Raw genomic sequence first — 25369 nt, 5'->3', positions numbered from 1 at the left:
GCCACATTTGTAGCTATTCTGGGATGCATATGGTCTGTGGTTTGCAGGCTGGACATGCCTGTACCAAAGTGTATTGAAAATCCCCATTAGTGAAAGCACACATCTCCTTATCATTCCTTTAACACAGGGTCCTAAAGCATACCAAGGAGACATTAGATGATGTTTAGGTTAATGGCACCAACAAGAAAGGCCTCGGGTCTCAGTGCTTTTAAGTTTTCACTTTTGGAAGTATAATTTTTGTATTTTAAAAGCAGGAGAAATCAGTACCACCTCAGATTCCCCATGACAGTACACCTAAGCCCAGACTCTGTATACAGCTGGAAAAAACAGGTTTCAGCGGGACTATTTTAGGACTGATTTTTAGCAGTTGACTTAAGTCATTTCTATGTGTGGAAACACCTATTAATCAAGATAAAATAGCACGTCTAGGAATGTTGGCTTTATTGCCTAATGCACAAACAAGGTGGCATACTTAAAGTATGTTAGTAATGTCAAATTCATGAACTTTAATAATTTTTTGCAAGAAATTGAAGCGAAACCCAACCTCATTTGCCTGAACCCTACAGCATGTGCCTTACTACAAAACTGGACTAATACTCCTACTGGTGAGATAGGCATGTATAAAATATCAGCAGTATGCTTAAGCCTAGGACATTCACAGGAATTAATGATGCCAAGAACCCATCTGACAAACGCCAATGCCCGCACAAAGATCCTTAGAAGAGAATAAATGTCCTAAGTGGTGGGCACCATGAAAGTTGGAGCTGTACTTCCGAATCCATGGGAGGAGAAAAGCTTGCAGCCTCCCCTGCCTCGCCTTCATTAGAAATCACCAGATGAGAAAGAAAAATGAACCTCTCTAATGGAGCTTTCTCTACTCTTGCTGATCTCATACTCTCTAGCATTTTTCTCTAAGGACATAATTTTATCCCTTTAGCAGTTTGTACGTACACGAAATGTCCAACCTTTTATACCCTGCAAACCTCCAGACACATCTGCCTTGACCTATGGTGGTTTTAACTTGGGAAGATCATACATCATTAAATGAACATTTTGCTACGTGTGATTAGAATGTTGCCTCCCTTAATGCTTCTTTTGTGGAGGGTCGCTTCTCTGATGAATTTTAACCTCAGTTCATTTGTACATGGTAGAGAGGTTTCTGTCACAGAAAATTCTGCCGCTATAATAGAAGCCCAAGGACCTAGTCTACGACCTTCTTTCATATCAAAATCTTTCAGTGTGCCCTGATGGCGGAGAGGTGGAGAAAGGTCAGCCCTGCTAACCTTTTAGCCCTTCAGTGTGTGGGCAGACATTCACAATGGATTCTGATCCAATGATCTCAGCCTCCATTTCTAGGCAATATTGATTTTCCTTCTGAGAAAAAAATTCTCTTTCATGAACCAAATTCTCTTCTGCTTTCACAGATGAAGGGACTTTATATAATGCAAAATACTATGTCCTGATTTTAAACCTTACCTCCCATCATCCTAAGATCCTGAAATCCAAATTATACCTCCTAGTCATATGAATTGTCATGATTTTTCTACGGCATCTTTGGTATAAATGCATTTAAGGAAAACAACTCTGGATGCTTAGCTTAATACAGTGACAAATGTGGCTGAATGATCGAATGTTACCTATCTATCCTAAGGTGGCAGCCTGACTTTCTTTCTATACCTGCTTCAAAACATACATAATTTTTCTCTTAACAAGGAAGCTTCCTCTTTCAGAAAAAAAATTCTTGAGTTACACCAAACATGCCTACAGAAACCTCAATGTCTCAATAAAAGGTCTAAAGAGCCTGGGGGTGGCTGGATCAGTAAAACGCTCATTGTGAGAGCATGAGGACCTGAGTTTGGATCCCCAGCACCCACATAAAAAGACAGCTGCAGTGGTATGTGCCTGAGAAGGAGTGACAGGACAATCCCAGAAGTTTCTATTGACCAGCCAGTTTAGCTCAACTGGTCAGGCTCCAGGTTCAGTGAGAGATCCCGTCTCCAAAAATAAGGTGGAGACTGACTGAAAACACCCAACACTGACCCCTGACCTCTAAACACACACACACACACACACACACACACACGTTTAAGCATTCTCACACAGATGTATACACACACAAAAGAAAAAAAGACCTAGCTTCAAATGTAATCATACACCTATTCAACTAACACCGAGAAACAAAGTAGGAACTTGCTAATGGCTATTTGTCCCTCAAAGCAAGTGATTCAAATGAACGTTCGAGAAGAACATGGTTGCTCTATGTAGGCAGCTTTCTTCTGCGTGCTTTGCCTGGCTTCTCTAACAACACAGACACTGAGCACCACCCAGATGAAAGACGAAAGCCAGCTTCTCCCTCTCCTGCTCATTGCTCAGTGCAGCACATCAGTGCCAGAGCAATAAACGTTGACTTCCAAAGAAAAGGACATATTGCACTCCTGAGGACAGTCAACAAATGAAAGCCTGGGCTGATGGATAGGACACTTGTGTCACAGACATGCTAATACACCTGGACATGTCATCAGACATTTGGGAATAAACACCTTAATAGACTCAGGGAGATGGAGCTTCTGAGTCACAGCTGAAAAGCAGTCTATAAAATGTCATAGAAAATTCAGCAAGTGGGTTTTTTTGGCTTAAAAATAGAACATGAACACAATGATTCAATGTTACTAGCAAGTTCTCTTGAATGCCACATTTGGTAAAAAATTAAAAGCTCTTTTGGATCACTGATGTGCAGATAAGAGCATTTTAGTTTCTGTCTGGTGTCAGAAGGGCTGGATACAGTATTGTTAAATAAAAACATATCTGCTTCTGTTCTTCCACCAGACAAAGTAACAGCCTACTACTACTCTGCCTGTGGAATTTTATCTTCATGTCAGGTATACTACATTCAGCATGTTCTATTTTTCATATAGGAAGAAAGTTTGTGACCAGTGGCCATGGAACATGTCTTTTTAATTTCTCCAGCTGTGGAAAAGTGATAGGCAGTCATTTAGCAGTCATTAAGAATACAAAATGTTCCCCTGGCTTCGCCTAGTGCTTGGCTGTGGGTCACTGCATCTGCTCCCATCAGTTGCTGGATGAAGCCTCTCTGATGACAGTTGGTCTAAGCATGAATCTATGAGTACAGCAGAACATCATTAGGAATCATTTAATTGACTTTTATGCCAGTCATATTTGGTTCTACCAAGCCAGAGAAACCACACAAAAGACGGGGAGGAAAGATTCTAGGAACCAGAGAGGCTGGGGACATCACAAGAACATGACCCACAGAATCAACCAAACAGAGCTCATAGTGGCTCACAGAGACCGAAGACAATCGTGGAGCCTGCATGGGTCTGAGCTACGTCCTCGGCATTACACATTACTGTTGTGTACAGTTTGGTGTTCTTGTGGGACTCCTAACAATGGGAGTGGGGGGTATCTGATTCTCTTGCAAGTTTTGGGGACCCTTTTCCTACTGGGTTGCCTTGTGCAGTCTTGATGAGGGTTTGTGTCTAGTCTTATTGTAATTTGTTATGACAGTGGATATCCCTGGAAGGAGGGCCTATGAGCAGTGGAGAGACGGGAAACTGTGGCTGGAATGTAACCTATCTAAATAATAAAAATTAAAAGATAAAAGAATATGGAACATTTGGTTTTACCCTCAGCCTAATCTTCTGACCCCCATTCAGTGATTTAAGAAGGCAGTCCATTTCGATTCCTCTCCTCTTCCCCTCACTTTCAATTTCCATTTCTGGCATTCAAAAGGGCCTGGCCTGTAAGAGGGTTACTGAGCAGTTAGCTGATGAAAAGAATTAGTAACTGTAGGATATAAAAAATTATCTTAACTCTCTCTACATCCTGGGCCATGACTTGAAAAGCAGAAGAGTAAAAGGAATTGAACTGATGCTTTTACAGACAAGCATGTTCAATGCTGAATATAGACATTTTTCCTTAAAATGTCCTCTGATTGTGAGGATGGCCATTAAAACTGAATCCAAATCCAAAGATCTGAACAGTTTTTGATCAACCAAAGCCCATTTCAGAGCAACATTGATTTTCTTTCTATGAGGGCTTTTTTCTCCTCTATGGAACTAGCTATTCTCTGCTTCTATAAACCAATGAACTTAACACAATGCAAACTGTTATTTCTTGATTTGAAAAATCATGTAACATGTTCTATCAATTTAGGTATTACTTACTTTTATTTTTAGTATATTATTATTATTTATTATTATTTTTATTATTACCTAACAACTTAGGTAACATTTTTAGGTATACCATAAATACCACCCATTAAACCATTTGTTTTGACCCTTAATTAGTAAATCATTCTACCAGTGGATGTGTAGTCAAGGTCCATTAGGACAACTTAGCTGACTGGCAGATAATCGCAATCTCAGGCATGTGGCGACCATGTTTGTAAAACTGTTACTGTGGGTTACAGAAAGAAAGGTTACAGAAAAATCAAACAGCTTTTGAACTCTTAGAAACAAAGCAGGAATTACATACTAATGAACTAAAGTGGGGAATTCCATTGCAACATATGTACATTAAGATATCAAAAAGGTAATTTCTTCAAAAATATTCCCATTGTCAAAATAAACAGGCAATTCCAAGTTTCAAAAAAAATAACTTCCAAAAATAACCATCAGTAGTGAGTTTGTCCCGTAACCTGGAATTTGGGAGACAGGACCAAGTGTTTGGATCCAGCCCATCTATCTTACTTCATCAGCTCCAAGAAAGGGAACTGTTATTTGGGCAGAGGGCAACAGAGCAACAGCTACATTCTTGGCTTTGGGGAGTGACACAGGCAGCAGGCTAACTTCACAGAACTGGGTGTCCATCCTTCAGCCCTTATTTCACAGGCATCTTGTTTTTAGGGCCAAAAGGCTCCCTAATGGCAGGCTATAAAAGATGTGGAAAACTCTCACTCCTGGTCTTTACCATATTTTCTATAAGAGAGACCTATTACTGTTTCTTTAGAAAAGTAAGAATATTGTTCAGAAAAAAGGAAAGATGTGTTATGTCCTTTGGGGATGTTTTTAGTTACAAATAATCCTTCTTTCCTTTCTCTATTCAGTTTACCTTTCCCAAACACCTTAAGTTAGATTGCAAGCACTGTAGAGCTAAAGAGCAGCCTTATAAATGACCAAAAATTCCTAATAACCCTCCCGCAAAACAACAAAATCAAACTTCTTTCCTGACATCATCCCTTAAGTTTCATATAACATCCTGAAAATGTAAAACAATGTTTAAAAAAATCAAATGTCTAAGCTAACTTCCTTGAGAAAGAACACTTTCATCTTTGAAACAGCATGAGAACAGATTTACTTACCATTTACACAACACTAAAATCATTCAATCCAAAATTATCTTTAGACAAATGACAGATTCACTGGCCTGAAACAACTGTCCTTAAGATAAGAGAGAGAACAGTGAGTTTTTACCTGAGTGTCTTTGAGAAGCCATGGCTCAGAGGCCAAGTTCAGGAGCAGTACCTAGACCCGTCTTCTCTCAAGCCCAGATGATAACGCTGTGGCTCATTTGTGAACATACATTTAAGGGGAAGCAGCTCACACAAAAATAACCAAGAGCAGATGTCCCACCCCTCCCCTGAGATCACAACCTTAATCCCACTAGAAAATTCTTAACCATTTTAGGTGATCCAAGGGAGAAGAATAGGACCCAGTAAAAATACCAAACGCTACATATAAATACCTGTGGGGCTACTCAGCATCCAAATTAGCTTCAGAGCCAGAGAGGCCACATAGAAAGTCATCCCTGTACCGGAATAAAATTTGGACTCAGCTCTGACATAGCTTAATGCTGAGCCAACCTTATTAATTCACTTTATATGCCACAGGAGCTTGCCTCTGGTCCTATAAATAATGCATTTTTGTCCTGCTAATGATGAAAGTAACTATAGGAGATGGACTTTCACTACTAGTGTAATTAAAGGAGGATAGACACTACAATGAGAGAGCTTAAGTATATTAAAGACAATTAATGTCTTCCTGGCTATGTACCAGCAAACAGCAGATCACTGAAATGCAGAGTAATTCTAGCCACTCTAACCCCAGCATCAGACAGAATGGAATGGTACAGGTCCCACACATGCACAACCCTGCTACATCTACAGTAGAGATGGTCTGTCTTACAGTTTTTGCTGCCAGGGACAATGACAAAACATGAATACAGATATCAACCATCATGCATTATGTAGCTCCACAGGCCATCACTGGCTGGATAGTTGGCGACTGTGAGCAGGTTCTAAGAAAAGCCTCAAAGTCCACATAGAACCTTTCCTTTTTCCTGGCTCCCACCTCACAGACTTCCTTACTGTTACCTGTACCCAAAGCCTCTCTCCCGATTGTATCCCTCCCCACCTCAAGTCTTTACCCAAGACATTCCCAAGAATGAAGTCTCTGACTACCCACATAGTTCCAACTCCCTGCTCCCATCTTCTCCCTGCTACTCTTTCCCAATCTGATGTTCCCTCAGTACTAAAGCCCTTCTAACAATGGGCATCAAAGCCACTTCTGTGTTTTTATTTTTTCTCATTCTTCCCTCTGCTCTATGTTGGTGGTCTGATCTAGAATACAACCCAGCTCCTGGGAAGTGTTCAAAAGCAATGCGTTAGAGGAATATGTTAAGATAAGCCAAAAGTGTCAATTAATCCTCAAAACACAGGCCCATCTGGAATCTAAAAGGCGGCTTTGGTGCTGGGTGGTGGTGGCACATGCTTTTAATCCCAGCACTTGGGAGGCAGAGACAGGTGGATCTCTGAGTTTGAGGCCAGCCTGGTCTACACAGCAAGTTCCAGAACAGCCTCCAAAGCCACAGAGAAACCATGATTCAAAAAAAAAAAGGAAGAAAAGAAAAAAGAGTGGCTTTGGCTTTAGTTATTTCCGCTAAGGGAAGGAGAAAACCTTCAGTCTGGGCCAGGCCCTGGGTTAGCTACTTAACAACCACTAGTCTGTGTGCTCCAGGCCGGGCTAGGACGGTGCTTGTGCTGTTGCTCATGTTCCTGAAGCATAGAGCATGCAAATGGGATGTCTACAGGTGGGCAAATGAGTTTTCCAGTTCTTTCAACCTTTAAGTTTTCAAGGAAAAGTTACACAAAAAGATAACTGAAATTTCTGCCTACTCTTGGTTAGCTGGAGACTGGCATAAGAATAAAATTCAGGCTGTTTAGTTAAAAACATAAGCCTAGAAAAATAAGGTACGTGGCATTGTGCTCTCCACACCCTCCTAGACATTTCCTTGTTCGGGATGATTAAACTATAACAGACTGACTAGTTACAACAATACCGCACCCCTAAAATCAACGTACGCTTTTCTCTTAGAGGGAACGTTCTTACTTTATTAGGTGATTAACCTTTACAAATCCTAAACTTTATATTTTAGTGAGGCATTCCTTTCAGTAGAGTCAGTGTATTTTAAAATGTCCCTCTTAACAGTGCTGTCAACAAGCTTCGTGTACCTAATGCTGTCTTATAGAACATCAGTTCTAGTTTCAAGCTTGACACTGTGATTAGATTTTATAGCAACTTGGCAGTTCATTCAGGTGTTGTTCATTTTGAAAAGCAAATAGAGACTATGGACATATGGCTTCATGAAGCTAGCAAATATACTTGGGTCTATTTGCTTCAAATATAAGAGAATATACAAAGACAGGATAACTACTTTATAATCACTAGTTAGTCAATAATGACAAGCCAGTATGATCTGGGTGTTCAACCTACTACTATTATTCTACTTGCAACATATACCGACTATGTAACTCAGCTTTCCTAAGAGACTTGTAGTCTGTTTGGACACTGACCCCCAATGTTAATGTCAACTCTCACAAAATTAAACCTTTCAACAAACTAAAAGCATTGTGGTCTATTTATTGTCAGTGTTCCTGGGCACCTTATAGAACTTGATGTAAGACCCTATTGTAGAAGATACCTCATACCTGAGTCATAGAATGTTGAGAAACCAAACTGGTACTCATCTGAAAGTTTTATCCCTACTGGCTAGCTTTCATAGTGCTGGGAGGTACTAGGGCACACTACCAGAGGAGAAAAGTAGTCATCAGTCTTACTCAGCTATGAACCCTGGAAACTACAGTAACAACTGTCCTGATAAGATACACCCACTGGGGCAATAGTGGCATGAATGTTATGGGAGTACCCAACCACTTTACGATTATATTTAAATCCCACTTCACAAGATTAAAATCCACATTTGGTACCATTATTAGGGTTAAGAATCTGTGGATAGACAGGTCATAAACCAGAGGAGAGAACATACTACTATTACTCTGCTATATGGAATAGTATTAAAAAGGCTTCTAAAGGATTATCATTACATGAATTAGTACATTTTTCAACCCTCATCGGAGAATCTTCTTTTTACCAGGAGACGATGATTAACATAGAAACCCCACAAATGGTCAAAGTGCAGAGACTAAGACTAAAGAATGCTCAGCCCTAAATGAGACATTTTACACCACATCCTTGTAATGGGTATTCACACTACCCATGATCTTGAGTTGTCTGGCCTGATAGAGGTGGTGCTTCTCACCTGCTGACATGACCTATTAAAAAGAAAGGAGTGAGGGGTCATACTCTCTTGGGTGGTGAACACCAGGTCAGATAACTTGAAGCAGTGTGTGATGAGTCCACAGCTTTCCAAGGACTCTGCAACTGGATTTACCATATCCTGTATTCATGAGTGTATTTCCTCCTTTCATATCTTAATAAATCCTTGTTATCCCTTAAACAGATGCATGTGGATTTCTCACTACACACCCCTTTTCCCAAGGTTCACAGATGACTGTGGAAGGGGGGAAGAAAGATTTTAAGAGTCAGGTGCCATGGATGACCACAAGGAAAATAGTGCTTCGAGGTATAGCAAGGTATTTGCACACACGAATTCACGGTAGTCAAGACAGCATACACAAAACCTTCACAGGCTCTAGCCAGACAAAATCCCAGCACAGAGAGGGTAGGGTGGATAGCAACTCCAACCACTAGCTTAATTAATCGCTATTAGCAACTGATAGCTGCTGGGAGAGGAAGAGTCATTTTTCTTAACCATATGGGCCCTGGAAGGTTGACCATGCTTCAGTAGAAGACCACACATCTAAGAGTATATGAGAAACACAAACTACTTGATGGGTTACAAAACAGACAACACAGAGTGAAGGGAGTTGGATTTAGGAGGGGTTCAGAGAGGAAGGCGAATATAACCAAGACATATTGTATGAGATTCTAAAAGAAGTAAAAATGAGGATAAAAAAGAAAATGAAATTTTAAAAATGTCCTTTTCCACAAGAAAAAAATTCACAGTAAGAACAGGTAATAAATTGTCCCATCTTGGCTCAATTGTTCAGACACTTCGATGGTTACTTAGCAGACACCCAGGCATTAACTTCACTGGCATTTGAGTAGATCTTGTTATATATTAACTGTATGATATAACAATCTCTTCAATAATAACTCTACTGTTTACAAAGTTGTACTGTTTCCACTGTTGGGGAAGCAAATAGTGAACAATTCTCTTTGGCACCTATCCTGTGCTAGTCAGACCAGAATGAATTTTTATTGAGTGCTAGGCAACAAATTCCTTCAGTCCCTTTTAGCATGTGATACCCTCAAGACCATTTACTTCAAAGTTTATCATCTACTCATCCTTGTCTTCCAACAATCCATGGATGCATTTTATTTTCTCACTGGGATCCATCCACGATTACACTACCCATCCATTCATTTCTCTTATACGATCAACACCTGGACAGATGTCCTACTACCATGTACTACAAAGTGATTTGCTAGACAGTAAAAATAAAATGTGGTCCTTAATGTGAAGTGTTATCTGGATAGATATATAGTTGTTTCTATGCAAGGCAGAACATGGTGTTACAGGAAAGATACACAATGTTAACATTATCATTGACAGAAATCCTATCAAGATGGGGATCAGAAAACACTTGATAGACATCATAGAATCTAAGTCATGACTGATTCCTGAATAGTGAATACTGTACTGCGCAGAGAATGGAGAGGGCTCATTCAAGAAAAATATAGAATATGGGTCAAGTTATGAGAGGAATATGAAACGTGCTCAAGAAATAGGATGAAGTCTGCTTGGGAAAAGGCTGTTAAAAGGAGAGTGATAAGGAAATGATGAAACCAAAGGTAGAAGCAGAAAAGCCAGAAAACAAAGAGCCTTTTTTCAATTGGTGTAAAGGAAGTGTAAGATCTGAGTGATATAAGCAGTGATAAGGGTAGATATCCAAAGAAAAAGTCTAAAGGCTGGGAAGTGCATTTGACCAGATAATACATATGGCAGGGCTAAATGAATATGAGGTACTAGCAATGGGGACAGAGAGAAAAGACTGGGTATAAGGGATATTATAGGGCAGGATAGAGGGAGTCACTAGTTGCAAAGGAAGGGATAGAGTTAAAAAAAACTGCCTGAAGTTAAAATTCTGGGTGTGCAGGAAAATAGGGGAAAATGTGTGATGTAGAGCCAGTGTGAAAGAGTGGTACTTCATCCAGCCCTTTACAGCGAGGTTCTTCTGAGATGTCAATTGCAAACATACTTTAATGGTATCTAGCATTTTAACTCAAGCAAGACAAAATGTAGGATCATAATGGAATCCCATTTGTGAGAAACCTTATGCTTCAATATAATCCTAGACTCGACCTCTGAACTGCCACTGGGAGGATCACACTTCAAAGTTCAAATGGGGGAAACCCAAGAGTCAAACATCAAATGTGGTGACCCACTTGGCCCATATATATCTCAAGAGCTCCTCCTCCTTCACATCGTAACTCCTGGTCAGCCTTCTGTCTTACTTCATTTTCTTTTTATTCAAGAAAAATTCCAAACTACTGAAAACTTATTAAAACAATTAAAGGTACTAATCATGGCCAAAAGCAAGAACCTGATTACAACCTGGAATGGAGTCTTGGTGGTTTCATCTTGAACTTTTATACATTATTTCATTCTTTCCTACTACCAATAAATTAATGCACTGGTAAGTTTCTTCCAGTATAATTTTATCAGGCTACAACTCCCTCCACCATTTCTCCTTAGTTAGTCTAAACACAAGATTAAAGCATCTCGTCATGTACTATGATACGATGTGATTCAATGGTGAACTGTCCAGAGTATTTTTTGCCCTGTGTACTCTTGCCAGAAATAAGTCCAGAGCAGCCTCAGCCATCTCGGGTTCCTGGCAATCTTTAAGGTTGAAAGAGCCCTTTTGCCAACTGACATGTCCAATTTTGCAATGTCACTTCTTAAATGTCACAATTCGCAGCATACCCATGAAAGAGCAAAATGAAGGAACACTCTGGGACCACACAAGTGCCACTTCATAACATAAGAGTCAAATGAAAACCCAGAATTCTGTTCACCCAAAGGGTCTCAGAGTCTCAGTGAAAAGACAACAGCAGCTATGGAAAGGGGAAGACTCATTACAAATGATGTAAGATACACAAAAAGAAGACTATAAATAGCAAGACAACTTGAAAATGCCAAGTAAGTCTATTGAAGGTAATTTATTTTGCTATTCACCACGGCCTAGGGTTTCTTTATAATACTCACTCAGAGATTACGAATAGAACTATATGCCATGGTCTGTTATTTGATTTTTGGAAATGTCATTTCATGATTACCACTAGTTTTACAGTTTCTTGTCCCTAAAGTCTGTCATTTTCCATGTTTTTAAAGACCCTCACAAAGCTACAGAAACTACCAAAAACCACATCCCATGGATATTTTTGGTGAGACGCTCACCAAAAGACACCATTAGAATATCACTGAACATATGGCTATTAAAGAAAGTCTTTGTATCAGAGCGTGCATTTAGAATGGAACAAGGAAATAAGAATGCAGAAAGATTTCAGAAGAAAATATATAATATAAATATAGACTCTCAGATCAAGGGAAAATAAATGTCTTATGAATATGAGACACTACTGGTAGGGATAAATCTTTGTCATATTTTAGGTGTTAAAATTCTCTCCTAGTCTATTTCTACCAGCCACTTGTGATATATCTGTTTTATTTCCATGTTGCCATGTGCCATGATTCAAAACACCCTTTCAATCATTCCAAGCCCTGGCATTCACCAAGTCCACCTGTTATGGGCCTTTCAAGCTTCTGAGAGATGTTAGAGGGCTAAGCCTTCTGTGCCCTGTCTACCATTTGCCCAGCTGATTAACATCCTAAAAGGGAAGAATAACAAGTCAAATAAAGTACCCATGCCTTTATTCTTTCTTTGGTAGTGGGGCTGGAATCCAGGGCCCTGAACATGCTGGCTAAGCACTCTACCACTGAGCTACAACCCTAACCCTCATACCTTTATCCTTAGTGCTGACAACTATGATTGAATACCTTGATTAGAAAGAGCCATAGTTCTTCCTGAACCTTCCTTCTGGTGCAAAATATTCAGACTAATGACATATAATCTACCTTTTTTATTAAAAGGTTATGGTGAATATTTTACAATATTATGTGTTCTTCTTTTCACCCAGGAAGCAGAGCATAGCTGCTGAACTGAATGTTGAAGTTGAAGAAACTCATGCATGGTTAAGTAGGGCTTGCTCAAAAGAGAATCTGAACTTAATGTGGTGGAGTGTGAGGCTGATAGGAAGAAAGACCAAGAAGTGATCTGGATGTCACTCAGGAAGTCCCTATTTTGTTAGTTGCTGGAGTTAACTATTTTCATAATGGAACCACTCTGGATTTGTGGCAAACTGAAAAATCAGAGAGCTAAAGCTCACTTGACTTCTATTTGCTTTGCTTGCCCTACAAGTGTCTCGATCTAGACTCCACCCAAGAGTACTTACAGGCACATCCAAGAGAGTGGCAGCCCACAGTGACTCATGTTGAGAGCAAACAAGAATAACTTTCTGTGGAAAGAGCTATGCTGCCGTGCCAGGCACTACTTTGTGAAAACTGACCTAGTGATCTTGGTGTGTGGTCTACCAACAGATTACTGCCCCAATGGGTAGCTTGTCCTCACTGACTGCCAATCTATACATGATGAGATCAGAGATTTTGGAAGGATTGAAATATATCATGGGCCAAGTCTGGGGGTGTTTTCATTTGCGTAGACTGTTTCATGATCATGTTGAAAATTATTTCCAACTCAAGGCACTGTTCCTCATATCCAATCAAGATGATTACAACAAGGGTCTTTGCTCATTATAGCATAAAACCTAGGGATAAAATTTATAGTAAATGATGATCATGGTTCCTTATCTTTCCTATTTATCAATGGAGATGAATGGACCTGGGAATGAAACATGATGGATTCTCTAATGTGACAGCAAGAGTCTAGTTGACAAGACCATAAACTCTGGCCAACTTCAAAGTGGTAGTTGACACTGAGCTCTAAGACAGAAAGACTGGGTTGAAGGAAGGAACATGGGGTCTACCAAAATTGCTGACACTTAAGAACAAGAGTGAGCCGGGCGGTGGTGGCGCACACCTTTAATCCCAGCACTCGGGAGGCAGAGGCAAGCGGATCTCTGTGAGTTCGAGGCCGGGCTGGACCAATAGCCTCCAAAACAATACAGAGAAACCCTGTCTCGTAAAAACCAAAAAAAAAAAAAAAAAAAAGAACAAGAGTGAGTAGTTTCAAATCTTCCGGAGTCGGAGTCAAGCAATGTGTTCTCTATGGCAGTTTGCAAGTACATTGAAGAGAATAATGAGAACACAGGAGTCAGCAAACAGGCCTCACAGAAAGGTGAACAGCAGAGCTGGACATGGAACTCAGTAGCAGAGCACAGGCCTACACATAAGCAAGACCCTGGGTACATTCCATTAGAATATCCCATAAGGTTCTTAACTAGGTCTAATGTAGCAGAAGCTAGAGAAGGACATACACTTGGAAAGACTGCTACATTAACCTTAATTTCAGCCCATCTTGTTTTCTAAACTTTTATTTTATGTATATGAATGTTTTCCCTGCATGTATGTCATGTCTATCATGTGCTTGTTTTATATCTGTGGAGATCAGAACATGCCATCAGAATACCTAAAACTGGAGCTGCAGACAGTTGAGAATCACCATGTGGGTATTAGGGATAAAACCAAGGTCTTCTGTAAAAGCAACAAATACTCTCAAATCATGAATAACCTCTCCAGATCCACTTTATGTTTATTTTCAAGCAGTGTAACAATATGTGAACAAAGAACAAATATGTGAAATGTGTACCTAATGTACATAAATCCAGGTTGCTTAAGGTATTAAATAATGAGACAAAGAGTAATTAACAGTAATTATTTTATGCATTCATTAACTTCAAATTGTGACATGAATTACACATAATTTTTCAAATCCCTCCATAAAGGAAATTCAAGGCTTAATTTTACATGAGATTGGTTCAACAATTAACATCATCTTGAAGATAAATAATTGTTATTTTCTCCAAATTTAATATGGGCACATTGATTTTAAAAAGTTGAGGTGAACATAGTGCAGTGACTAATAGAATGGACTCTGGAGCCACAATGTTGAGAGATGAACATGACTTTGATCACTTTCTGGTTGTATGACATGGAAAAACTTTTTATCTAACTTCTCTGTAATTCAACTTACTCATCTGCAAAATGGAAATAATAATAGTACCCATGTGACATAATTCTGATGAAGACCTATGTGATATCATTCTTATGAAAAAAATAAAGTCAGGAGAGTGACTGACACACAGCGATCACTATATATTATTTATTTAATGACACTGTAAAAATGCAGCTGTCCCAAACATCAGTTTCCTGCAAGTAGAACTTATTAAGTTCACCAGTTCACAGGAGGTATGTGGAAAGGAGATAAGAGCTCAGGATCTTGGCTAAGAGCCCAGTTTGAAAGACCATGGGCCTGCAAATAACTGGAGAACTTGGAGCAAAGTTGAAAGTCCTCAGGACTCAAGAGGAATGGAGGGTGGCTGGAACCAAAACAGCCCAAAGGAGAGGGCTTCATATCCAAACATGAGTAAGAATGGTTTCTGAACAAATAAGAGAGACCACATGGGAACAAAAGCTCTTTGGGTTCTCAAGGGAAAGGCTAGGTAGAACAAGGGCACCTGCCTACTCTAGAAGTGTCTTTCCCACATCCTTCCTACAAAAAAGAGCTCAATTAACAAAGTGGATGAGGAGGCCTTTCTTGCCTAGAGTTAACAGATTTCCCAACACAACTTCTGAGTATGAATGAATAAGGCAGGTTAACTTTGTATCACACACATCTCAGAATTTAAGTTAAGCTGATTTCTGAGACCTAACAACAAAAAGAGATTACTCCATAGCCATGAACCATCTCCAGGATGGACAATTGCATTCTGTAAGATAATTTTCAATAAATGCTAGGGATGTAGGTATGAACGACCTATTTTATTAAATCATGTATAGCACAGGTTCAGAAGCTCAGATGAAATAGTTGCCTTGAATCACAGCTTGGGTAAATATGACAAGGTCTAAGGCCTCAAGTGTTAGAAATATACACCATTTACCCTGTATGTGATCAAATATGCATTGAAGTCAATCCCATATGTCTATGCCAAGATGAATTCTGGGTTAAAAGGCAAGAAGAATTTTCTAACCAACCTGTGGACAGAACAGATGAAATGGTAGCACCTGGCCTTCTAGACAGCAGTCCACAATGATCTAGAAAGAAGGTGTAACAAGACAAGCTATATTGTCAGGCCTATAGAGATCACCCAAGACTCCTAAAGCTAACACTTCCCTTCCTTAAATCACATGACCCAGCTCAACCCAAGAGAACACAAGGAAAGGGACAGGAACAATGTACAGCCCTGCCCAAGAAGTAGTAAGACAGAGGCAGGGGATAGCTGTGGGATCAGCTTGGAGGAAAGGGCAGACTACTCTCAATGTCTTCCCTAGACTACTCTGTAAGTGCCCATGACCCCGATAGTAGCAGAGCTTGGGGAAGGTCCACAGTCATAATGACTCAACCCTGTGTCATTAAGAATGCCTTATTTATTTTACCTAGACTTCCACCAATTGGGGATTCGTTCAGGTTAACAATATTCTTCTACAAAATGAAAAGGTTCATCGTGACTGGTAGTACAGGTAGCTAAAAGACATCAAGTCTTCTGGAGTTCAGTAGTAGTATATGGAAATATTTCAGAATGATACTATTTCTTGGGTGAAAACTCAAGAATGTTGTGCATGGTTTTACATGGTCACAGCATTTGTTAAAGCTTCTAAGTTCTAGACTTCACCACATTGGTCTTTATCTACTCAGATAAAATACACCATAAAAATAACAGCATAAGAATTCACCCTTTTGGGCTGGAGAGATGGCTCAGAGGTTAAGAGCACTGACTGCTCTTCCAGGGGTCCTGAGTTCAATTCCCAGCAACCACATGGTGGCTCACAACCATCTACAATTCAATCTGGTGTCCTCTTCTGGCATACAGGCTGAACACTGTATATGTAATAAATAAATATTTAAAAAAAATTCACCCTTTTACCTATTATGTTATGGCAAATTGAAATCAACCTTACCTCCTGGGTATAAGACCACCTATCTTGCTGATAATTTGACTATGCCAATAAATTGACATGCTTCACTCCCTAAAAAAATACTCCACCCTTTTAATGTGCATACTTCAACGTGTCTAGCATACTCACAGTTATACAGCCATCCACATTATCTAACTCCAGAGCATGTTCACCACTCCCAAAGAAGTCTGGCCTTCTAAGCAGTCACTCTTTTTGCTCCCTACCACCAGCACCCTCCCCACACCCAGGCCATCCCCTCACAAGCACACTATTTCCTGTTTCTATGGAGTTGCCAGGACATTTTATATAAATAGGTGATGGGGGACGTCCTTCCGTATATATGTTTCCCTTATTGGTTTGGCCAATAGAGGCAGGAAGATAGGCGGGACTAGGAAATGAGAATTCTGGGAAAGGTAGACTGAGTGGTGTCTCAAGAGAAGCCATGTAGTGGAGGAAGAAGTAACAGGTCCAGACCCTTCTCCAGTAAGATAAGAACACGTAGAAATACTCAGACTTATAGAAATGGGTTAATAATTAAGACTGAGCTATCCACTAAGAAGCCCTCGCCACCAGCCAACAGTTTAATAATTAATATAGTCTTTGTGTGCTTATTTGGGGCTAAAGCGGCAGTGGGACCTGGCAAGAAAGAAACACTAGCAACAAATAGTATCATATATGTGGTGTACTTGACACAAGTTAAAGTCATCTGAAAGGAGGGAGTCTCAATTGACAAAATGCCTCCATAAGATCTGACTAAGGCATTTTCTTAAGTAGTGACTCATGTGGGCGGGTCTAGCTCATTGTGGCTGGTGCTATCCCTGGGTTCACTAAGAAAGCCGGCTGAGCAAGCCACAGGGAGGAAGTCAGTAAACAGCACCCCTCCACAGTCTCTGCATTAGCTCATGCTTTCCAGGTTCCTGACCTGCTTGAGTTCCTGTCATCAATGTCTTTGATGATGAGGTACTATGTGGAACCGTGAGCAAAATAAGTTGCTTTGGTTAGGGTGTTTCATCACAGCAGTCAGAACTCTAAGACAAGTATTATTGTGCCCGATATCTTTCACTATTTTTATTCCATTGGGTATTTTCAATAATGTTATAATATCAATCAATACTGTTTCAGGGCTGAATGATATAGATGCATAATACATTGTTCATCCATGTACTAGAAGACACATTTGAGTCATCTCTACTTTTTGGCAAGTATTAGTAATGCTACTTGAGTATCTTTTTGCATGAGAATTCTTTACGTATGTGCCTTTAAGTTTTCTTCCTTTTGTTTCTTTGGTTACTGGTATGTCCACATGCAGAGATCAGAGCACAATTTGAGGACATTGGTTCTGTCCATGTGAGTACTAAGAATTAAACTCAGGTGGTCAGACTTGGCAGCAAGCACCTTTACCTGCTAAGCCATTTCAGCACTTGCCCCTGTGAATTCACAACCACAAAACCATTGGTTATATTCTTCTTTCTCTTCCTCCTCTTTTTTTGAGGGGGGGTAATGTTTGAAACATAGTCACATTATGTAGCCCAGGGCCTCAAATTCATGCTCCTCCTACCTCAGCCTCCAGAGTGATGAAATTACAGGCATGTATTCCCATGCCCAGCTACTGTTGTCTTCTGATGTTTTGAGACAAACTAGGCATATAAAAAGTAGGTAGCTAAGTATTTGCTACCTTTTCAATCTTTTTATAACAATACTAATTTTAAAAAGAGGCTATGAATTTGAGAGGGAGTTCGGGGGTGTCAACATGCGATGAGTTACAATGAGAAGAGGGAGATATATATTTTAATTAATTTTTTAAAAGACAAGGGGTAGCTTATTATATATTCTGCTCTTTGCCTTTGTATTTTTTATTTATTCTGTTGGAATTTATATTTATGTTTAGAGAAATGTCTATGTTAGTACATAATGAACTTCCTCCTTTTTAATATGTATATAGTATGCAACCACATGGATATACCACAACTAAGTAGGTAAGTCCAATGTTTACAGATATTTATTTCTAGTGTTTTTGTACAGCAAATATTGCAGTAAGAAATATATGTTCTAGAGAGTAGGTCATGGGGGAACAGGAAGGTTGACTGGGGGGGTAGCATAGGGGAAAGAGGGAATCATAGGTTAGAAGACAGATTAGGTACCATTGTGACCTCTAGTGATCTAAAGGGATGACACCAATTGGCAAGCTAAGCAATAGTGTAGCCCATTCCTGATAATGAACTTGATGTCTATAACCATTCTGAGCCTTCATCCAGTGACTGATGGAAGCAGAGGCAAACACCCACAGTTAAACACTGAACTGAACCCAAGGAACCCAGCGACAGAGGGAGGAGCGATGAGCAAATTGGCAAAGAATGGGCTAGCAAAAACAGCAGAGACAGCTGATCCGAACAGGGGAGAGCTCTTGGACCCCAGACCGACAGCTGGGAGGCCAGCATGGGACCGATCCAGACCCCCTGAATGTGAGAGTCAGTGAGAAGGCCTGGGCAACCTATGGGATCCTGAGCAGTGGATCAGTGTTTGTCCCTCGAATACTAACAGACATCTTGTGTCCATAACACAAAGAGGGCTGCTCTCTCTGCCTGGACTCTTAGGGGAGTGCCTGGACCCTACCCTGAGTGAAATGACAGACTCTAGATATCCCCTATGTGGAAGGGAGTGGGAATAGGATGAGAGGATGGGGGGTGGGGGGTGCGGGAGGAGGGGAGGGAGAGGGAACTGGGATTGACATGTAAAACAAGCTATTTAAAATTAAAATAAAAAAGAAAACTAAAAAAAAAGATGGGGTGTACCAAGTAAAAATGTAGTGGCTCAGAAGTTGGCTGCACTAAAGGGATGGGAGTTTTGATTACAAAAAAGGAAGAGAGGAGCCAGGCACTGGCTATACACGTCTTTAATCCCAGCACTTGGGAGGCAGAAGCAGGTGGATCTCTGTGAGTTCGAGGACAGCCTGGTCTACAGAGCGAGTTCCAGGACAACTAGGTCTACACAGAAAAACCCTGTTTCAAAAAACCAAAAGAGAGAGGATGGAAGCAGAAGGGGAGATAGGGGGAAAGGGAGGAAAGATAGAGGGAGGGAGGGAGGGAGGGAGGGAGGGAGGGAGGGAGGGAGGGAGGGAGGGAGGGAGAGAGAGAGAGAGAGAGAGAGAAAGAGAGAGAGAAAGAGAGAGAGAGAGAGAGAGAAGTAAATGGAGATCTCAAGTGGATCAGGTAGCTCCCGAGGCCTAGTGACATGGCAGATTATTTCTGTGCATAAAGAGAAGATGCCACCTAGAAATTTTATGCCAACTATGCTAAGATCACATTTACCTAATAAGCCACACAGAGAGGAAATGGCTTTTGATCCCAAGTCTGCATTCTTTACATTAATCAGAGGTCCTTGTCTTTGATTTTAAATTAATTTAAAACATCCAACTTAGTAAAACACTTGTACTGGCCATGTACATATCACATGATCATGCAAAGCCACACCATGAAAGATTACTGGCAATGCAGGATCTACTTCTCAATCAAGAGGCTGCCTTAGTGTTCATTAAGTCTTGAGGCTGCAAAACTCTAAAGTGTCCTCACAGCTGGGGATTAAATGGGAGCAACCTGAGCTGGGCACAAGCCCTTCTGGGATGAGCCTGGAGACATGTCACTGATGCATACTACCAAGAAAGTGCACACCTCTGAGTCACACGTCTGACCTTAAACTGCATGCTGGGAAAACAAAGTAACAGCCCTGTTCATTATGTAAGTCTGTCACTGAATCTTCAACTCTATCAGAAAGTTTTCAATTCAGCCTGCCATTGTTCCTGCTTCAAAGACATAGGACCTTGAGTCCTAGAGCCTCAAAGTTCAGTACTTTCTGAAACAGACGCTTGCTTTTTAAATAGTCACATAGGTAACTAAAAGAAGAGATAGAAGGTCCTTGGCTATTTGTGACTGATTAACCCATTTCTACAGACACACAAGGAAAGGAAATGTCACCAGCCTCGTTACTTCAATTTCACAGCAAACATTACAAAAATTCACTGTGGGTTGTAAGAGAAGAACTGATGTTTATAAATCAGCATAATCTAAATGAGATGTTTTTGATCAGACACCTCCCCTTCAAGGCTCAGAGATGTATGAGAAGGGAGGTAGAAAGGTTGTAAGAGCCAGAAGTGGTGGGTGCCTCTGAGGGAGTTGGTTGAAAAGTACACAGGCTGGCTATTTTTGCTAGATGTTAATGTGAAGTGTTGCAGCAAACCAGGACTATGGAAGTGCAGGAAAACCTAATTACTCTGATCTCCCCATTTAATGCCACAAATAGATACTTACACTTATATAAATTACCATTTTGGATCAGAAAATGTACAGAGAAGACATGAATTCAGGAATGTAAAATAAGACATTTAGTTTTCAATCTTTTTGAACAAGGTCATTTAAGCAAGAGTTGATGGTACACACCTATAATCCTAGCACTTGGGAGCTGGAAGCAGGACTGTTACCACACTTTCAAGGACAGCTCAGTATATACAGCAAGTAACAGGCAAGCTCAGACAACCTCCTGAGGATGTCTCAAAAACAAACGAAAAATCAATTTAAATTTTAGTACAATTAGATTGAAGTAACAAGATTGAACTTAAATTCAATTAAAGTTTTTGTTTAACAAAAGTAAGAGTAATGAGTATTTTCCCCCTGGCTTTTAGTGTGTTATACCTAGAGGAGAGACACCCATCTTTTTTGTTTTGCTTTGGTTTTGGAGACAGGGTTTCTCTGGAGTCTATCCTGGCACTCGCTCTGTAAACCAAACTGGCCTCTGCTTCCCAAGTGCTGGGATTAAGGACGTGTGCCACCAACACCCAGCTGAGACATTAGTTTTGAAATCAATTTCTCCACAAATGTAATGATTGAACTACCGAGTTGCTTTCAACGATGAAATGGGGATATTAATAGCTGTCCTGTTTTCCCTACAGAATCATTTTATTGAACGGCATGTGCTCAATATTGTGGATCTAATATCAATACATAAGTTAATCAGGCTTTGTTCTAAGTAGATATTCTCATTTTTCACATGAGTCACATGTATCACATGGCACAAAACCTTGAGACAAACCATTAAGAAAACACCAAGCATCTCTGTGGTAAGAATCCTCTCCCGCATATCAGCCCGAACTTTCAAGTTCATTGGATTTAGAAAATAGTAATACAGATTTTTTCAGTTTCACACAGAGTTGAACTATTCCAATCCTCTTGTAGTTAGATGACATCTGAGTCTTTGCAAAGGCACAAGTAGCTGGGAACAAATGTATAAAAGGCAAGCTCACATAATTTGGTTCTTGGCTTTGATGTACAAATCAAAGCACTCTCTACATACTTGTATAGGGTATTTTTAGCTGCTTTAACTAAATGACATGGTCCATCCTTCATTCTTTACAGATAAAATAACTTGAGAAGACTTAAACAAGTGAAGAAGTATAACTAAAGTTAGTTGTACGACTTTTATTTGGGGGAAGAGGCACTAAAAGAAGGAATACTTCTGTTCTCTGTAGTTTAAAAAGGCTAGGCTTTAGCAATGACTTGAAGAAGTGATTAATCCCTCTGTAACACCGCCAGGACAGAGTTTATTTTCCTACTGTTATGATGGTAACTTAGAACACACAGAACAACAATATCAAATATCAATTCCCTCCAGAGCTGTAACTTTCTAAATGTAGTAATTAGTAATTTGTCAAGATTGTCAGTAGGCACACAAACAGACACCCAGCACCCAGCAATCTGAACTTCTGTGCCACCTTCTATGTTAAATCCTCAGATGCTAGCAAATATAAACCAGGTCCTCTTTTAATGCAACAGCACTGCAGGAGTTGGGGATGGATGAACCAAGACACTAGATTAAATACCTTGCCTTAAGAGAAGGGGTGAGGTCAAACTAAGAATAGAAGCTCAAGTACTGTCACCTGTTGTAAGCATAAATCCAGAATGCTTCCCACCTTCCTACAGACCAAAATCACATAGTGTAATCAAGATTGAAATACTTTAAACATATGTCTTATAGTTAATATCATTAATCTGCTCAACTCGTTTATGGAAACATCACTGGATTAAGAGTGGTACTGTACATATGAACTACAGAATATGAAGTATTTCTATACAAACTAACTTTTATTGGTAAAAATAAATCTGATTTGAAAGCTTAATGTACATACCTAAATTCTAATGAAATCTTTCTTACATTTGACCTGTAAGAGAAACCAGATAGAGCTCAAAAATTAACTCTTACACTATATACAGTAAATCAGTTTTATTAGGGGTGATTATGAAGCCATCACAGGACAAGTCAGTCACATTCTGAGCTCAAAGGGCAAGTCAGTGGTAGATGAATCAAAAATGCTGCAACCTAATAGTCTCTTTCAAGACTCAAGTGCACATTATCCCACCATGCCAATGAGGTTTTCCAGCAGTAAAGGGTCATGTGTCTGTCTTGGAGCAGTTGGTCAAGTTTATATAGCTCCTTATACATAATTATTTTAAATTCATTCTCTGCTGACACAACAGAAGTCTATTTTTCAACCCAAGCAACAGCAGCCAAAACCAAAGTGGAAAGTAGAGAATTAGCCCATACAGGAGCAGGGAAAACTGCTTAGAAATGCTTTTAAGGGTCTTCCTGCCAGCTACCTCAAGAGTGCTAGTGAAGACTTCCAGAAGGAAATATGCCCAGTCAGCCCCATGGGCCGATCTGGGGGACAGAATGAAGGGACCTACACAGCTTTGGAATAGAGGAAGAGCTCTCTGCATAAACAGGTACAACAAGTCACGCACTGGAACCTTTCCTGCCCACCCCACACACTCTACTCCAACTGTACCAAGTCCTGTTTTAATTATTTGCACTTAACACTTGGATTTTAAGACCACGGCTGGGGATTGAATCCAACACACACCAATTTGGCTGCTCTCCTGCCTTCCAGATGCAACAGAGAAGGTGGGAAGGACCAATCTTGATGACAACAACTCTTTTACGGATAGCCCCACCTCTCTGTGAGAGGTGATTTGGCTTCTAAGTGGTGAAAATAAAAACTGCAGGTATATCCGACTTTAACCAGAAGTCAGCAGAGGCTGACTCACAAAAAGACTTTAAGTTTTAAAATGAGTCAATGTTGTTTTTCCCCCAGCTCTATGCCAGAATTCCAGAAAAACTTACTTTCAAAAGTACAGTTGAGGAATTTATTTTACATCTTTCTTTCAGGGCATGCTATGCCAATTCAGGCACATTAGTGCAGCATTCAAAAAGCTAGACTTACAGTGTATAATATATATGAAGTTAACTGCCAAAGAAATCCACTAGTTTTGCATTGAAATACATCCCCAAGTAAAACACAGCATAAACAAGCAGAATAAAATGTCGTTACTGGTGGACTACATGCAAGATGCGTACAAGTGGTCACTGAAAAAAATTCAAGTGTGAAAATGTTAATAGTCAAATGTTGGTAGAGGTTTATGGGAATATAGTTCTTGGGACACAGCTGGTAGAGTACTTGTCTCCCATGCACAAGATCCTGGATCGAATTCTCAGCATGGCATAAAACTGTTAGCACGCATCTGTAGGCCCAGCACTAGGCAGGTAAAGGCAGGGAGAATAGAAGTTCAAGGTCACCCTTAACTGCACAGTAACATGAAAGCAAGACTGTGCTATGAGACCAGTCTTTAAAAAAAGAACAAGGAAGTAAAATATGGGTATGGAAAAATGTGAAAACTTGACTGCAAATCTACACAAGCAGACCATGGCTTCCAAAAGGTATTTAAGACTATGGGCAAGTAGTATCTGGAAGGAAGGAAGCAGAGTGAGTACCACTACTTCCAAAGGAAAGGACTCTGCCAGACTCATTTGTAGACTTTACTGGCACATTGGAGAATTACTAAAAATCTCATAGTGAACAGCCATGTTGCACACATGCATTTTTAGACTTTAACAAAGTTTCCTAATCCATTAATAGCACCATCTGAGCCAGCCTTCAACTTCTTAACTGCATATCCCCCTTTATGACTGTTTCAAATTTAAAGTGTATACTCATCCATTCCCAGATCCCTGAAGGCACTAGAAGAAACTAAATATAACAGATGGGTAAGTGCTCACTGTAACTGGAAACCCAAATGTAACATCAGCTCTCACAGGCCAATACCTTAACACCAATGGCTTTAGTGTAATGGCCTTTCTGAAGACCTTTTGTCTTTAGTCTCCCAACAGAAATGCTACACTGACATTGATGGATGACTGATATGTGCTAGTCAATTTTTTTAGGTTGACATTAATAACCTTTACTTATTTTATTATTTAAAGTCAATCAGTAAGTGTACCTTAAGAATGTTAAAATATACTATAAAACAGTCAGGTATGTCTGTTATTTTACGTTTTAAAAGATAATTAATACATTTTTAAAATGTAAGTCAACTATTGGTCCAGCCTCTAAAACACGTATGCGAATTCCAGAGTTCTGTGGACTATAATGTAAAAAAAAAAAATCAGACTAAAATGACTTTTCTGTACCCTTAGTACTTATTAAATCCATGGAGTTTAGATACCATAATCCCTAACCACACTGTAGACATCATAGAAAAAGTGATGCCTCACTGGTAACTTGCTGATTTGACTTCCCACTTCAAAAACTAACTCTACCTCCCTCTATCTCCCCCCCACCCTCCCACAGACACTCACACTGTGATACCTAAGACTAACATTTTGTGCTACTCTCCTGTTGTGGAATATTAATTTAAGATTTCTTACATTCCTTTATGCTGTGGAATGTTTGTTTTAATGATGCAAAGATGTGTTGCATTCTTCTATGCTGCTTTTGTGAAGCTGTGTTACTTTGCCTGTCTAAAACACCTGA

At 39.9% G+C, this 25369-nt stretch overlaps 1 protein-coding gene across 4 annotated transcripts in view; it reads right to left on the bottom strand.

Moving 5' to 3' along the window:
* Fhl1 (four and a half LIM domains 1) overlaps nucleotides 1-25369 on the bottom strand; it is a 62961-nt gene that overhangs the window by 8523 nt on the left and 29069 nt on the right. The window contains exon 1 of one of the 4 annotated variants that reach the window (XM_005084512.4): nucleotides 5433-5583. The exons of 2 other annotated variants lie outside the window; for them this stretch is intronic. In XM_005084512.4, the coding sequence (XP_005084569.1) occupies nucleotides 5433-5454 (22 nt within the window). In that variant the 5' untranslated portion in view covers nucleotides 5455-5583. Of the gene's footprint in view, nucleotides 1-5432; nucleotides 5584-25369 lie in introns of those variants that run through there. One more of the 4 variants, XM_005084515.4, reaches the window with a different exon arrangement.

The sequence above is a fragment of the Mesocricetus auratus genome, unplaced genomic scaffold, assembly GCF_017639785.1.
Source record: "Mesocricetus auratus isolate SY011 unplaced genomic scaffold, BCM_Maur_2.0 Super-Scaffold_100003, whole genome shotgun sequence".
Lineage (NCBI taxonomy): Eukaryota > Metazoa > Chordata > Mammalia > Rodentia > Cricetidae > Mesocricetus > Mesocricetus auratus.
Note: the sequence above shows the minus strand (reverse complement) of the source record. Positions and strands in the feature narration are given on the sequence as shown.